At 44.1% G+C, this 15514-nt stretch overlaps 1 protein-coding gene across 6 annotated transcripts; it reads right to left on the reverse strand.

Annotated features, from left to right (window-relative positions):
- Positions 1–1009: 1009 nt before the first annotated feature.
- stx11a (syntaxin 11a) lies at positions 1010–15011 on the reverse strand. Of its 6 annotated transcripts, XM_072265386.1 has the most exons (4): positions 14430–15011; positions 10695–10876; positions 10142–10279; positions 1010–2970 (listed from the first exon to the last, which is right to left on the reverse strand). In XM_072265386.1, exon 4 carries the CDS (start codon positions 2963–2965, stop codon positions 2108–2110), a length of 858 nt encoding a protein of 285 aa, XP_072121487.1. In that variant the 5' UTR covers positions 2966–2970; positions 10142–10279; positions 10695–10876; positions 14430–15011; the 3' UTR covers positions 1010–2107. The 6 variants fall into 6 exon arrangements, with proteins under 6 accessions (XP_072121487.1, XP_072121489.1, XP_072121486.1 ...); XM_072265388.1 differs by lacking the exon at positions 10142–10279 and having other exon boundaries at positions 10695–10873; positions 14430–15009; XM_072265385.1 differs by lacking the exon at positions 10142–10279 and having other exon boundaries at positions 14430–15009.
- Between the last annotated feature and the right edge of the window lie 503 nt (positions 15012–15514).

Genomic DNA, 15514 nt, shown 5'->3' on the forward strand with positions numbered 1-15514 from the left:
TTCAATTTATTTCTGAGGTTAGCTGTGAAGTTATCAGCTCTCTCCACACTCAGCAGAATCTTGGCCACTGTGTGACTTGAGTGACTGTTCCTGAGTCTGGGGTTCTATCTGTTTCGACCAGATGTCCAGTTCAGAAGGAACTGGGCTTCATATGCTGGAATTGAGTCAGGCAGCCAATTTATCAGATAAATATAGAGTGCTTTGTCAATGCATGATTTGGTAATACTGTTTATACCAATATCCTCTTTCTTCCTCTCTCTTCTCCTTCTTTTACCACCACTTCTCTACCTAAACTGTGTCCTCTGCCACCCACTCTTCCTCTATCTATCCCCTCCTGCTCTCTCCTCAGCAGTAACTTCTGCAGTCAAAAGTTACTCCCTGGACTACTGGATGGGTTGGCTTGTCTTGGGGTTTGTCATGAGCAATCCAGAACTTAAAGGCAAGGCACCATTACTTGGAAATTGGACTTGATTCGCTTTTGGTGCTAAAGGGGCTCTTTTCCTCGCCCTAATACCAAATCCAGACTCAGCTGTCAAAACAGACACTTAAAGGATCTAAGGAGGAGGTGCAAAAAAATGCAGGAGAGGGGCAATTATTGGGTGATGGATGAAATCGGAGAAAGCACAGTGACTCTGGGCACCAAGCAGCATGGCATGCCTTGACTGCGCCCAGTAGCATAATCCAACTCCATTGTGATTCCAGCGTGAGGACCCTCCGTTGCGGTCACTGGGCCACAGTGCTGGTGGTCTCCAGACTAAAGGGATGATAATACACGGGATGTACAAAATATAAAAGTAATGTTCCAAAGAGAACACTTATAGTCACACATAATTTGTTTACTTTCATCTTCGTAGCTTGCAGCATGATCTCTTGATCCTTAAATTGTCAATTTTAAAAATAAGTTATGGATATTGTCGCAATGATAATGTTATCACGAGCACAAGGGGAGATGACACTTGTGAGAAGACATATCCAGTCCAATTTCCTGATCGACAGAACTTCAACAACAGACATTTCAAAACATGTTTAATGTACCAGTGATAATGTACAAGAAAACCTAAGAATTAGTACTATATCTAGGCATACTTAATTAATTCTAAAATGCTGGTCATAGGATCTTTCCTGGCTTGGAACTCAACTTCTGTAGATTTGACACCCAGGGAAGGGCATGATAACAAGACAGCCTTTTCTCCCTAACATGTGGGAAGACCCATTCAACAAAGGACATACATGAACCAGTTGAACTGCCTAGTCATTTTCAGAGTTAGAACCCTCAAATTAACAGATTTATTGTAGTCATTTTTGTACGTTGCTTCTGGATTGTTCACCCGGAACTGGAATCAGGAGCTCCTGTGCTGTTATTTATCAGGAGGAGACAGCATAATTTACTTTTCTGTCTACTTTGTACACCACAGTGCAGAGGGTAACACATTTGGGTAGATTGAGAAATACATACAGGCACCTGAACACATGCGGTTTCCACTCTCCCTTCCATCACTTTTCCTCCTGCTCCTGCCATCTTCTTCTCCCCACCTCACTATCCACCCCATATTACCCACTACCCCTGCAACAGTCACCCCAATCCCAGCAACCATCTTTCAACTGAAGGTACAATGAGCAATGAACTGGGAAAGGTAGGGTATTTGTATTAAATACCATAGCACCAGAGTACAGAGAGACTCACATCATACAAAACCCCATCTGCATTACCAAAGGATTAGCAACCACATAATAAACAAAGCTGTGTTAATCCATGGATGCCTTACATATATGTCAGTGTCACTGTACAAGATTCTGTCTGTGAAATACCTGTCTGCATTTTAATAATTGAAAAAAGGAGTAGACCTGTGTTGTACAGAAGTTTGAGGGTCTTCAAACTTAGTTTAGGGGGATGGGATACAAAATTAACCCTATAATTCAAACTCATCTCTCTAACTGGAAGAGACTGTAGGTTTCGAGATTCCCACCAACAAAAGGACAACATAATTGCTAACCCTTCCATTTGTGCTAGACCACTTCTTTGGTGAGGGAATCGTTTAGCTTTGTGGTGGAATTGTGAAGCAACATCCAAGCAGAGTGAACGATGGCGGGCGGGAAGAGTACTGAGTCAAGAGCAGCAACAGCAACAGCAGAAGATCTGTCGGCAGATGTTTTTTCTTTTGTGCTCTATTGCCTGATTCAGTTGGGTCCTGGCAGCCCCAACATAGTCTTGCACCTTCTGTACATGTACCTCGATGTTGTTCAGAGTCTCAGACTGTTGCTCAACTAGCAAGGCCATTTGCAAGAAGAGGTCATGGATGTCCCGGACCCTGGACTCCAGCTTCAACAGTTCCTGATGGCGCTGCTCAATTTCTGACAGTGCAGTTCGTGCCCCTCGCACCTCGCTCAGCAGGTTCCCCGAGAACACGTCCCACTTACCCTGTTCGATCATTTCCTCCATCTCTTTATTGGACACATCCTTTCCCATGATCTCCAGCTGCCGCTGGATCCGTGTCTTGCAGTTTTCCCGCTGCTTCATCTCCTCCATGTTGTACTCCAACATGGCATTGTGGAAAGCGTGCAGAACGGCATAATGTTGTGCCTTGGCAATGCGAACAATGGCCGCATTTGGCCCATGAGCCTCTGTTAGTTCTTCTGTGTAGTTGTTCAGGCTCTGCAACCTCTGCTGAATCTTCTCGCCTTGGCTTTTTATGGCTTTAGCAATTGAATTTGAATCCCGCTTAATGCTGCTGAAACGTCGCATTGAAGTCAAGAAGCGGGTGTTCTGCTTTCCCAGGCGCCTGATGTCCACCTTTAAACGGCCATTTTCCTCCCTGATCTGGTGCACCATCTTATAAAGGTTCTGTAAAGTGAAGTCACATTCAAACACGTAGCTCTCCTGAGGGGAATCAAGCTTATCATGAGCCTCTGCTGACTGTGGATGAAGTTTTGCAAGTTCTGTCAACTCCTCGAGCCTGTCCTTCATTGTCTCTGAAAGAAGACAGGAAAGCAAACAGTAAAATAAACCAATGTCACCAGGACTAAATTACTAACAAACCTTCAATAAAAAGCTTGTTCGTAAATGGCACTTTTCTGTGCCGCAGAAAATGCCAAAAATGCATTGCAGCCAATTAATTATTTTTGAAATACCTTATTATTATGTTTGAAATATGGCAATTAATTATTGCATAGCTAAATTTCACAAACTGAAGTATAAATAATCAGATAATAATCTGTTCAGCTGGTGTTGGTTGATGGGTAAATATTGACCCTGAAAACTTGCTTCAAAATCTCAACAGAGAGTTTGAACCTCAGGCAATGCACTGCTTTTTCAGTCGCAGTCCTCAGGTTGTGCTGTGCTCCCTCAGGATTGTCCCTCCAGTGATTCCTTAGAATTGTCCTTTCAAATGTGCAGTGATACCATTACACTTGCCCCTCACAACACATTAATTCCTTCGCAACTCTCAGCTGCCATACAATGCTCCCCTCATTGAAGTACACTAATATTACAGTGCTCTCTCAGCACAGCCTCTCCAAAAGTGCAGCAGTCTGTCAGTTACTACAGTGTTCTTCACCTATGTCCCTCCAACAGTGAATATGTATGCATTATCTGTCCTTTACTCCTTCATTATTTCCCATCAGACTGTGCAGCAGTCTCTCTAACAATGCAGAGTTCCTTTGGTATTAGCTTGAGGTGGCAACTGGATAATATTTTCAAGTCAGTCCTGGGATGCAGGCTGTAAGTACTCACACTCCATATGTGCTGATCTAGGAAATTGTCCTGAGAACTAAAAGCAGCTATACAACACATCAGCTCCACAGTTGTAAGTGCAAGCTCCACATTAATCCAATTTAACCTGCTGTGAAACCAATGGCTTGACACTGCATGGGAGTGAGAAATTCACTGAGCTTTGCCATGACAGTAGCTTCTGGGATCTAGACGATAAATTCTGAAGAAAGGTATGATCTGTTGACAAGTGAGACAAAGTTGATTGGATGAAGGTTCATATCAAATGTTAGCATCAAAGCAGACCAACTGGGTCAGACAGTCTCATTCTACACCATGACCTCTCCGTGTTTCCCGTGTAATAGATGGAGGATTTCTCAGGAGAGATCTTGATTTTCAATGACAAGCAGCAAATGCTTTTTAAAAATAATCTAAACAGTTGCATGGAATGATTTCTTCCCATTTTGATCTTTCTGCATCCTGATAATAATCTTCCCATCCCCATCTGAGTCTCTTCCTTCTGTACAACATGCTAACAATACAGTACTCAATGAAGTACTCTTTCAGCACTGTCATCTCAGTCATAATGGCCCAACCATGAATGTTCTAACCTATACCTCTAATCCACACCAAGACAGTCTCAGGCCCTCTGATTTTTTCTTCAATTAAGGTCAAATTAAACCTTCACCACCACCATTGTGTGAAATTGTTTTCATATTAAGCAACCTCCCCTTCAACTCCACTCACTTCTTCAAAGTACAAGCTTAAATGGGATGTATTCCTGACAAAGCTTGCCCTTCTTGATACAGGTATACCCTTCGCTTCTATCTGTTCAGGATTCCACCTTTATCTTCCTCTCTCAGACACTGATGCTTGTTGAAGCTCCTTCTCATCCCAAAGTAAAACATTTCACCCAGGTTGCTGCTAATTTCCATCGAAAGCCAATGCATTAACTATTGCACCAGTTATTAGTTTTGAAGTCCTGGGTGTTACTACAGGCAGCTGTGGAGGCCAGGTCATTGGCTGTATTTAAGACAGAGCTTGATAGGTTCTTGATTGGACATGGCATCAAAGGTTATGGGGAGAAGGCCGGGGAGTGGGGCTGAGGAGGGGAAAAAGGATCAGCCATGACTGAATGGTGGAGCAGACTCGATGGGCCAAATGGCCTAATTCTACTCCTATGTCTTATGGTCTTTTAATGATGTCCATCAGGACTGCTGGGGTCTTGCCAGTCCCAGGCTCCAGAAATCTACTCAGTTTTATTGGCCTAGTGTTTGCAATTTCCCTGACTTCCTCCTTTCCTTCCATTTCCTGATTTACAGCCCTTTCTGGGATGTTACTTGTATCCTCTTTAAAGGAGATCAATTGCAAAATACCTTTGTACACCTAATGCCTACGTATTTTCCATTACCAGTTTCTGAGGCTCACCTTGTTAACACTTTTTTAAATATAAAATTTATAGTAACACTTACTACAATTTCTTTCTGGTTTGTTCACCTATTGGTTACTCATTATCGATTTGAATTTTCCAGTTGTCAAAATTTCCACTCAGCTTTGTGTTTTTTCCTTAAGTCTGATGTTACTTTAAATCTCCAGAGTTGACTACAAAGAGTGGGTTTTTCCCTGGGAATTTTCTTTCTTATTAGACTGTGTCTTGTGTGTAATCCCTGAAATGTCTGCCCCTGCATTTCCACTGACTGAGTCTTTACCAAATTTGCCAGTTCAATTTTGCTAGTTGTGCTTCCACACCTTCACGATTGCTCATGTGTTTGTGTTTAAAGTACTGGACTTGGATATTGTTCTCTCTCTCAAACTGAACATAAAAATCAATAATATCATGATCATTGCTACTTAGAGGCATCCACAACGTAAAATTATTAACTAACCGTAACTCATTGCATGATGCCTCTCTTAATATAGCCGACTCCTTGGTTACCTGCAATATGTGCCATTTTAAGAAATTATCTTGGAAACACTCCAAGTACTGTCATCAAGAAATCCTTTGGACATCAGAAGTTTTCATTCTCTGTGCAAGTTAATATCGTCCATGATCATTGCCACTCCTTAAGAAAAATGTTTTTCCTTTTTACTCCACATTAGGGAATCTGTACGCAACAGACTTCTTGCCTTTGTTATTTCTCACCATCACCCAATGTTACAACATACTAGCTTCCTGAAGCTAGTTCATCCCTCTCTCTGTTGCATGTAGACTATCATTAGTTAACGATCACCTTCTTCTCCTTTACTGAGTTACATCTTTATTAAATGTTATTTACCTTTTGTCAACCTCCATCCATGGCTCTGCAAAGGTTGTTTGTTTCTGCTCAGTTGTTCTTTTGAATGTTATTTGCATTCAGATATAGAGCCTTCTGTTCTGCCCTTTCATCATTATTGTAACCTCCAGCTTTACTTGTTGATTTTCTTTGATTTATTCTTTCTAGCTTGTCCTGTCATAGTCTGTCATTTTCATCTAGATATATTTTTCATGAGTATCGTTTCAATTCTTTGATTTTCCAGATTATTCCAACTTCCATCTCATGCCCACACTTCTTTAAAATCTTTTTAAAGTTCCTAGCTGCAACGCTATTCTCATGACAGCTTGAGGACAAGAGATCCAGCAAAGAGAGAGGCTCAGAAAGTTTAGGCACAGCATAAAGATAAACGCTGTGTGTTTTTTATAGATGGTGAAGGGTCATATTCCTCCTGGGTTTTGGAAGAGTGCAGAGACTGAACCATTTTGTAGGTAGTGGAAGAGATTGAGAGAGACCCACTGGGCTCAGGATAGTGCAGAGAGAGGGAGCCTGGGGTTTACAGCTAATGCAGGAGACAGAGGCCCCATGGATTTAAGGACAGTGAGGGTGTCAAAAGTTCATGGGTTTGGAGTAGCGGGACAGGTAGAGGCCTTGCTAATTTAGAGGCAGTGGACTGAACAGAGTTGCCAGATTTGGAATTACACAGCAGACCCTGTGGGTTTAAAAGTAGCATGGGAGAAAGAGTTTGGGTACATTGTGTATATCAAGTCACGATGATGGTGATCGAGTGAGATGCTCCTACAAAATGAATGTCACCGTCCGCAGAGAAGGTATGCTATAGGACTTACTGAACTGCACCCCCCTCCCCCACCCAGTGACAGGCAGCACTGAGTGAGTGGTTGAAGATTCTCCCAAGGTTTTCTGGGAGAGGTCTGAAGTTTATGAGCTCGACTTCAGCCATCGGGCAGCATGATTGCTACAATTAGAGACAGGGAGGCCAAATTGAAATTGTGAGAAGACAATGAATAGGGCAAATGATGGGAGAGAGTGAATGATTGGCAACAATTTGACGAACTGGGCCTGGGATGGGGAGAACAGGGGAAATGGGAGGAAAAGAAATGAAAGGGAAGTGGATGAGTAAAGAAAGGAAAGCAGAAGCAGAGTCCATATGAGGTCATTCTGGGAGGGTGGATGGGGAAGCTTGATCCTGAGGAAGACAGTGTGGATAAGTTTGTGTCTAGCTATGTGTGAGATTCAATGTCGCTCTTTCAAAATTTAATTGACTTGTGTTCTGTAACAGTAGGCACACCCTTCCTAAATGTTCGCTTGTATTTCATATGATGTCAATGCTAAATTGGAATGAAATGAGAACATGCAGCAGAGACTGGTTCTCCTTAGCATTGAATCAAGCCCTCACTCTGTCAAGATGGTGTGGTAGCTGGTATGCAACAGTCAAATGCAATGGTATCTTCCTTCTTAGGAATGCCTAAGAGGAGAGTGGTGGAAAAAAAGCAGAGTTGGTAATAGAGTTAGTCTTCCAAGCTTACATGGGACTTTGCTGGAAGAGTGTGAGAGGTCAAATACAGTGAAGCCAGGGTGGGAATAGGACAGAGAATTACAGTGATGGAAAATGGAAGCTCTGTCACTCTCGGGGACAAGCATTCAATATGCATTTATTTCCATAAATTGGCGTCATGAATATTAGACTGGAAGACTGCTATTTCACCGGAAAGGAGTGATTGGATCCCTGGATCACGAGAAGAGAAGTGGTTAAAAGAGCAAGTCTTACATCTCCTGCCATGGTATGGGTGTGGGCACTGATGGAGAAAAAAAAAGAACCGGAATGGGAGCATTATAAAGGGAGGAAGGGGTGAAGATATGCCTAATGGTGGCAAAATCCAGGAATATGGAGGCTGATGGTGGCTGGTGAGGACCCAGTTCTTGCTCTGGATGGAAGGAGAGAGGCTGAGAACAGAGTCAGAGTTGTAAAATCATGTGTCAGATACAAAACCCTTTAGTCTACACTGACCATCAAGTACTCAACTATATGGCAGCAATCAATTTCACCCACAGTAGGTCCACGGCCTTCTAGGCCAAGGTGATTAAAGTCAAATACTTCTCTGGATATTTATTAGGTGCTGCAACGAAGTTCAAAGTAACACTTCATCTTTTGACTTGACAAATTGCAGCTTGAAGACTGCACAATGAGTTCAACAATTTCATACAAAAAGTTACGGAGAAAGTTCTTCCTTCAGAGGGTAGTGAATCTCTGGAATTCACTAAGGGTGGTGGAAGCCATTAGATACATTTTAGCTGGAGACAGAGTAAGTGAGAGATTGAGGAATTGAGGGCGAGGTGGAATTGGCCAGCGAAGATTAATCACAATCATATTAGATGGCTGAGCAGGCTTGATCTTATTTCCATGTTCTTGTGACCTCTAATGTTAATTTACCTCTCCCCAAATCCTGTTCAACCTGCTCAGTGTTTGTGGCATTTTCAGCTTCTGTTACACGAAAACACTGCCCCTGATGGGCTTGAACATTATTTTAAAATGAGGTGAAACTTAACTTTCATTCTTAAAGGAATTCTGGTGTGTTTACACTGACTGAGGTTGTTTTATGCTCCCATCTAATTTGCATGAAATTTCAGCAAACTTGGCTTGGCAGAATACTACAGTTTCAGGTCTAATTTAACGGTTGGTCTTGAAAAGGAAATACATTGTAGAACGACACTGACCCATTCCCTGCACCTTGCATTTTCTATTGTTGGCAAGTCATGTCACCTTTCAAATATGAAAATTACTTAAGAATTATGGTGGCTCTGTCATACAATTCAGGTCAATTTTCATTTTTCCAACGTGATCAGAGGGAGAGTGTACAGAGGGGTTTTGGAATGCAAGTCCATAGCTCTCTGAAAGTTGCAACATGACAAGACGGTGGTAAAGAAGATACGGTATACAAAGCTGTGAAATCATGTTGTAGCTATTTAAAACATTGGCTAGGCCTCTTCTGGTGTATTGTATTGTGTACAGTTCTGGTCACTACAATGCAGAAAGGATGCTGAGGCTTTGGACAGGGTGCACAAAAGTACTGTATTGGCTACTGGAGAGCCTGGACAAACCTGGATTGACAGAGGCTGATGGGCAACTTGATATAAGTATTTAAAATTATGAGAGGCATAAACAGGAATGATGGAGTTCTTCCCAGGATACAAATGTCAAATATGAAATGGAATAACCTTAAGGTGAGAGGGGGAAAGGTTTAAAGGAGATTGAAGAAGCATGGACTGGTAGTTGCTTGCAGTATGCTATTTGGGGGAGTAGTGAAAGCATTTATGTGTTTCAGAGACATTTGGACAGGCACGCAAACAGACGGGGAACGCAGGGAGGCGGACCATGTGCAGTTTATATTAGCAGCATGGTCAGCAAAGGGCCGGTTCCTGCGCTGTACAGTGCTATGTAAAAACGATAAACAGTTCACCTTGTCCCGATTCCTTCCACACCTTGCATCAGGGCATGCTGGGAAATATATAGACGGGTGGATGGATGGTTAGAGGGGAAGAAGGGGATTAAAGAGAGTGGAAATGAAAGGAGAGAGAGGAAGAGAAAATGCATTGAGGCAGGTAAGAAAAGGGATAAAGAGGGGAGAAAGGGGGCGTATCAGGGAAGATGTAAAGAGTTCCCAACCACGGACCCCTCGGTTAATGGTGAGACTCTATGGCATGAAAAAGGGTTGGGAGCCCCTGTAAGTGGTAGGGTTTCTCCCTCTCCTCGCCAAAAGCCGGATTGGCTGAGCACCCGCTGAGCACTCCGTCCGGTTCTTCACTTTAGTCAGGCGGTGGAGCCAATGTGGGGATAAATTTGAGGAGAGGCTGCAAGGATAAATTCATCTTCCAGTTGTGCTTAGATGAACACCAACATCAATCCAAACCAGCAATCCGTGCTGTATCCCGCCGTCATTCAAATGCTAGTGTTATTTATGTTAGCTCTTCCCGGAGACCACCCAACCCTTGGACGGCAGCAATTTCGTCATATCTACTGCAGTCTGTTTCGCCTCCGGCAGGTTTTCCACCTTGGCCAGATGAAGTTATTTCACAAACATTCACACTGAACTTGACGTACAGTACTCGAATACTTATCTCCTGAGTATGGGTTGCAGAGCCGGAAGGGAAATCTCTTACTCACTCTTCCTTCAGTTAGTCCTGACGAAGGGTCTCGGCCTGAAACATCGACTGTACCTCTTCCTAGAGATGCTGCCTGGCCTGCTGCGTTCACCAGCAACTTTTATGTGTGTTGCTTGAATTTCCGGCATCTACAGAATTCCTGTTGTTTGCATTAAAATAATGAGTTGAATTTGGTCTCCAAGCGCCGATTTCGGAAAGACTCTGATCCTTCTTTCTGTGAGACGTCTCCAGTTTTAGTGTGACTCAAGCCCAGCATCAATTGGCTCTTCATTCCACCCCACTGATGCGCTTTCCTTTCCTGCACCTTTAATATTCGCGATGACTCTGCCCCTCTATTATTAACCCGACTCTCCACAAATCTTGTTTAACCTGTTAAGTATTTCCAGCATTTTCTGTTTTCATTTCTTGTAAATACTCTGCCTGACAGGAATGAGCGTTATTTAAGTGCAGCGATTTTAATTTTCATTCTGAAAGGGATCTTGGGTCTTCCACTGACTAGAGCTTATTTTGGGTTCCCACTATTCTGGTTTGATTCAGATGAAGTTTGAACATACCTTGATCCGCAGAATAGTGTAGTTATAGGTCTAACTTAACAGTTGGTCTGTCGGAAGAGATGCCCACCAGTAGTACTGATCCCCGCTGTCTCACAGTCCCAGTGACCCAACTTCGATTCTGGCCTCGGTTGGTAAGTGGTAGTTGGCACTTGCGGGGTTTCTTCGAGTGCTCCTGCTTCCTACTGGAAATGACATTAAACAATCATAAACAATTTCAAATGTCTGTAAATTCTCCCCAACTTAGGCCGAGGAAAAACGGGATGAGGGCTGTTTAATGTGGATGCAGGAAGAATAATGCAACTAATGCAAAAGCTCGGCACAGGAAATGTGGGCTGAATAGCCTGATCCCTTGCTGTGTGATTCTCTCAGCGGGATTGAACGGGAAAACGCAGCAATGGTAAAGTTAACAATTCTATTAAAGTTCTGGTTCATAAAATTAACTACTTGAGAGACTGTTGATTCAGAGAAGGCACGATAAACTCTTTGCGGTGCTCGGACGCCACGGTCTTGAGGTACCTATCTAATGATTAAGTGCCAACCATTCTACTTACCAAGAGGATTCTCCTCCATGATCCTGGCCACAGTTTACATGCCGCCAAAGGCCAATATTGAGCAGGCACCCAATATATTGAGTGTCGATATCAGGAAGCAAGAAACAGGTTAACCTAACGCCTTTCAAATCATAGTCCAGGATTTCAATCAGGCTTGTTTGAAGAAATCTCTTACCATTTATCATCAACATATCACCTGCAGCACCAAGGGTCCAAATACACTCGACCACTGCTATACTACAGTTAGGAATGCCGACCGTTCTTTGCCTGGAGCGCATTTCGGGAAATCTGATCATATGGCTATCCCCCTGGTACGGGCATCGAGTCAGAGAACAAGGCTCCAGAGATAAGGACAACAAAGAGGTGGTCGCGGGAGGCAGATGAGTGGCTAGGGGATTGCTTTGAGACGGTGGACTGCGCCGTGCCCAAGGACCCATGAGAGCATCTGAGCCAACACACCACGACTTCAGAACAGTCGAAGATTAGTGCGTCCCCACAATATCATTCAGTCTTCCCCAATCAGAAGCCCTGGGTGAACCAAGAGATCCGCAGGGGCCAGAGCAATGGCGTTCAGGACTGGCGACCAAGTAAAATACAGTACCAGAGGTCTGGGTACGATCTCTACAAAGCCATCTCACCCGCGAAGTGGAAATTCGGGGCCACTGAAGGATACTCGACAGCTGTGGCAGGTCTGGAGTGCTATCACCTCCTGCAGTGAAACCAAGCGACATTGGTGACATCAAGGCTTCGCCCCCAGATGAGCTCAATGCCTTTTATGCTGGCTTTGACCGTCAAAACATGGAGGCTTCCCACAACTCTGATGACCCTGTGATTTCAGTGTCTGAGAGCGGCGTGAGAGCATCCTTCAGGAGGGTGAACCACGGAAAACACCCGGCCAGAGGCCGACTACTAAAGACCTGTGCTGATCAACTGGCTGGAGTGTTCACTGAGATCTTTAACCTTTCGCTTCGGCAGCCTGAGGTTCCCACCTGCTTTCACGTAGGTTTCAGTTATACCGGTGCCTGACAAGAAGGTGGCAACCTGCCTCAGTGACCATCGTCCAGTTGCATTCACATCCACAGTGATGAAGTGTTTTGAGAGGTTTGTGATGAAACATATCAACTCCTGTCTGAGAAGCAAATTAGATATGCTTCAATTTGCCTGCCTGAGCAGCAGGTGTACAGCAAACGCCACCTCATTGGCTCTTCGCTCTGGACAACGAAGATGCATACATCAGGATGCTCTTCATTGACTACAGCTCGGCATTCGGTATTCGATACCACCATCCCCTGAAAAGTAATCAATAAGCCTCGTGACCTTGGCCTGTATAGCTCCTTGTGCAATTGGATCCTCGATTTCCTCACTTGCAGATCCCAATCAGTTCGGATTGGCAACCACATCTTCACAATCTCCATCAGCACAGGTGCACCACAAGGCTTTTTACCTAGCCCCCAGCTCTACTCACTTTACACTTCGACTGTGAGGCTAAGCATAGCTCCAATGCCATATTTAAATTTGTCGACAACACCACTGTCGTTGGCCGAATCAAAGATGGTTGCAAATCAGCATATGGGAGGGAGACTAAAAATCTGGTGAGTGGTGCCACAATAAATTCTCACTCAACGTCAGCAAGGCCAGGGAGCTGATTATTGACTTCAGGAGGAGAAAACTGAAGGTCCATAAACCAATTCTCATCGGGAGATCAGAGGTGGAGAGGGTCAGTACTTTGAGTACCTTGGTGTTATCATTTCCGAGGTTTTTCCTGGATCCTGCACGTACTGTAAATGCCATTACAAAGAAAGCTCGGCTGCACCTCTACTTTCTTAGAAGTTTACCAAGATTCGGCATGCCATCTAAAACCTCGATAAACATCTGGAGATGTGTGATTAAAAGGATTGCATCACGGCCTGGTATGGAAACTCCAATACCCTTGAACAAAAAGCCAACAAAAAGCACATTACACAGAACACTGTTGCAGGAAAGCAGCATCCATCATCAAGGACCCCCACCATCCAGGCCAAGCTCTATTCTCACTACTGCCATCAGAAAGGAGGTACAGGAGCCTCAGGAGCCACACTACCGGGTTTGGGAACAGTTATTATGCCTCAACCATCAGGATCTTGAACCAAAAGGGATAACTTCACTTGGCCCATCACTGAAATGCTGCCACTACCTTTGGTCTCACTTCATCTCATGTTCTCGATATCTATTTATTATTATTTCTTTCTTTTTATTTCTTCTTATTTCCCCTTTTTGTATTTGCAGTTTGTTCTCTTTTGCAAATGGATTGTTTGTCCGTCCTGTTGGGGGCGGCCTTCTATTGGGTTTCTTAAATTTACAGTGAATGCCCGCAAAAATGAATCTTAGAGTTATATGTGGAGGCATACATTTAGCTTGATAATGAATTTATATTGAACTTTGAGAGATCGCCGCCCTGTTTGAATCGCTGGGCGGTCTGTGGCTCCGGGCACTCTCGTACTTCCCAAACACGCGCTACAGCAAACGTCAGTGAAACTTGGAGTCGATACGAATGCAATTAGAAGAGTGAGAACAAAAGAAATGAAAGGACAATCGAAGAAACACTCAAAACGATCTCGGGGGACACCATCTCCCCAGCATCACACATCATGCTGGCTTGGATATAGCTCGGCATTCAATCCTCAATATAAATTTCCCCTGAACTCTCAAACACCGTGGTGGGAAGATCATCAGCATACGATCATTTCGCGGAACAAAGCCCGCCACCTCCCCGGGGTGTCTGTGGATGGGCCATGTTCAGACAAGCTCCCATGGACACCACCCTCCCTTTATTCAAACCATAAACTGGTCTGACTACAGCCGAGAGAATCCAGACGCAGCTACCTGCTTCCACGCACCCGTACCTCCAGCCCGGAGTTTGGATTTAGGACGAACGAATCCTTGAAGAAGCGACCCTCAGGCGTCTTTACCCGATTCAGCTGGTTGAACTGATTCATTTAATTTTACAGCCCATGAAAGTGCACGGTATAATAGCTCAGTTGTTGAAGTCGTTGACCTTTCACGGGTTTTTCGTGAAATTTACAAGCAGTCGGCAGCTAAAATTAAAACTTAATATTCTCGAGCGAAGCAGCAGCATTATGAAAAACATAACTGTCTTCAGACTGAGTGATAGTTATTCAGAGAACAGGAAATGTTAGTCACTTACCGAGATAACCCCGCAGCAAGAGCTCTGCTCGTGGAACGAGAAAGCGAGTTGGTTTCTCGGAACCGACTGACGATGGGCTGCTCCGCGGTGAAGAGTCTGTCGATCAGTCTGGGCTTGTGCCGGAGTTTTGCGGAACCTCGCTCTTGCTCTCTTCGTGCCTCTGATTAAAAGCAGATCACCATTCAAAGACTCTCCAAGTGCTTTTCAACACTGCGCATAAACTTCAGCTCAGACTGTTCTACCTCTGGTGAACGTGGACCATGTACAGCCCCTTATTGTGTGGGATCTCCTGCTGAGGCTGAGGAAGGAATCGGCGCCCAATCATTGTGACAGAGCGCTGTGCCCATTATCGGAATGTGCTTTGTCGTACCATGTGATTGTAGTATTCGTTCTGGGAAGTAACACCTAGAAAAGAAACCGTTTCCTCTCCCATGAGGGCTCTGAGGTGAAAGTCGGGGGTGGGGGTGGAAGGGTTGCGGTGAAGAGTGAGCAGAACTGCCCTCAGTGCCAATTAAAAACAGCTCATAAGAACATCTCATTCAGAGTACGTCCTCTCGATTACACTTGTGCGTACATTTTGGTTTAACCTGCAAATACTACGACCGAATGTTGCTGCCGGGATGTAAGTCAAAACCTGGTCGCCGTTTCTCGGAATCCACGGCGGTGCACGTTTAATTACGTCATTAAGTTCAGGAGATGCTCAGAAACAGAGCTAATCCAGTGCTGCCCCTGCAATCAGCATCTTCTTTAATTTGCTGAAGTCGTGGAAAAATAGCAGCTGAGAAAGGAGCAATTTTCAATTTCAAAAATAGCTTTTATTTATAATAAAACTATATACAGAGAAAGAAAGAGCAAAAACAACTTAAACAATCATCTTTGATATATTTAGTAGTGCAAATCCTTTTTGGAGGAAAAAAAAACAAACATAGCACATACCAGTCTTGTGGCCCCATGGGCTGATAGGCCCTTTCATTGTCTGAGGGGCTTCTCCATCCAGCTCACTCCTTCCATGTGCAGTAATAGAGGCCTGGACTGTTGTCCTTCTCCACAGAGACTCTGCTTTGGGCTTCAGTGCATTCTCTGTA

Source organism: Mobula birostris, chromosome 8 (genome assembly GCF_030028105.1).
Source record: "Mobula birostris isolate sMobBir1 chromosome 8, sMobBir1.hap1, whole genome shotgun sequence".
NCBI lineage: Eukaryota > Metazoa > Chordata > Chondrichthyes > Myliobatiformes > Myliobatidae > Mobula > Mobula birostris.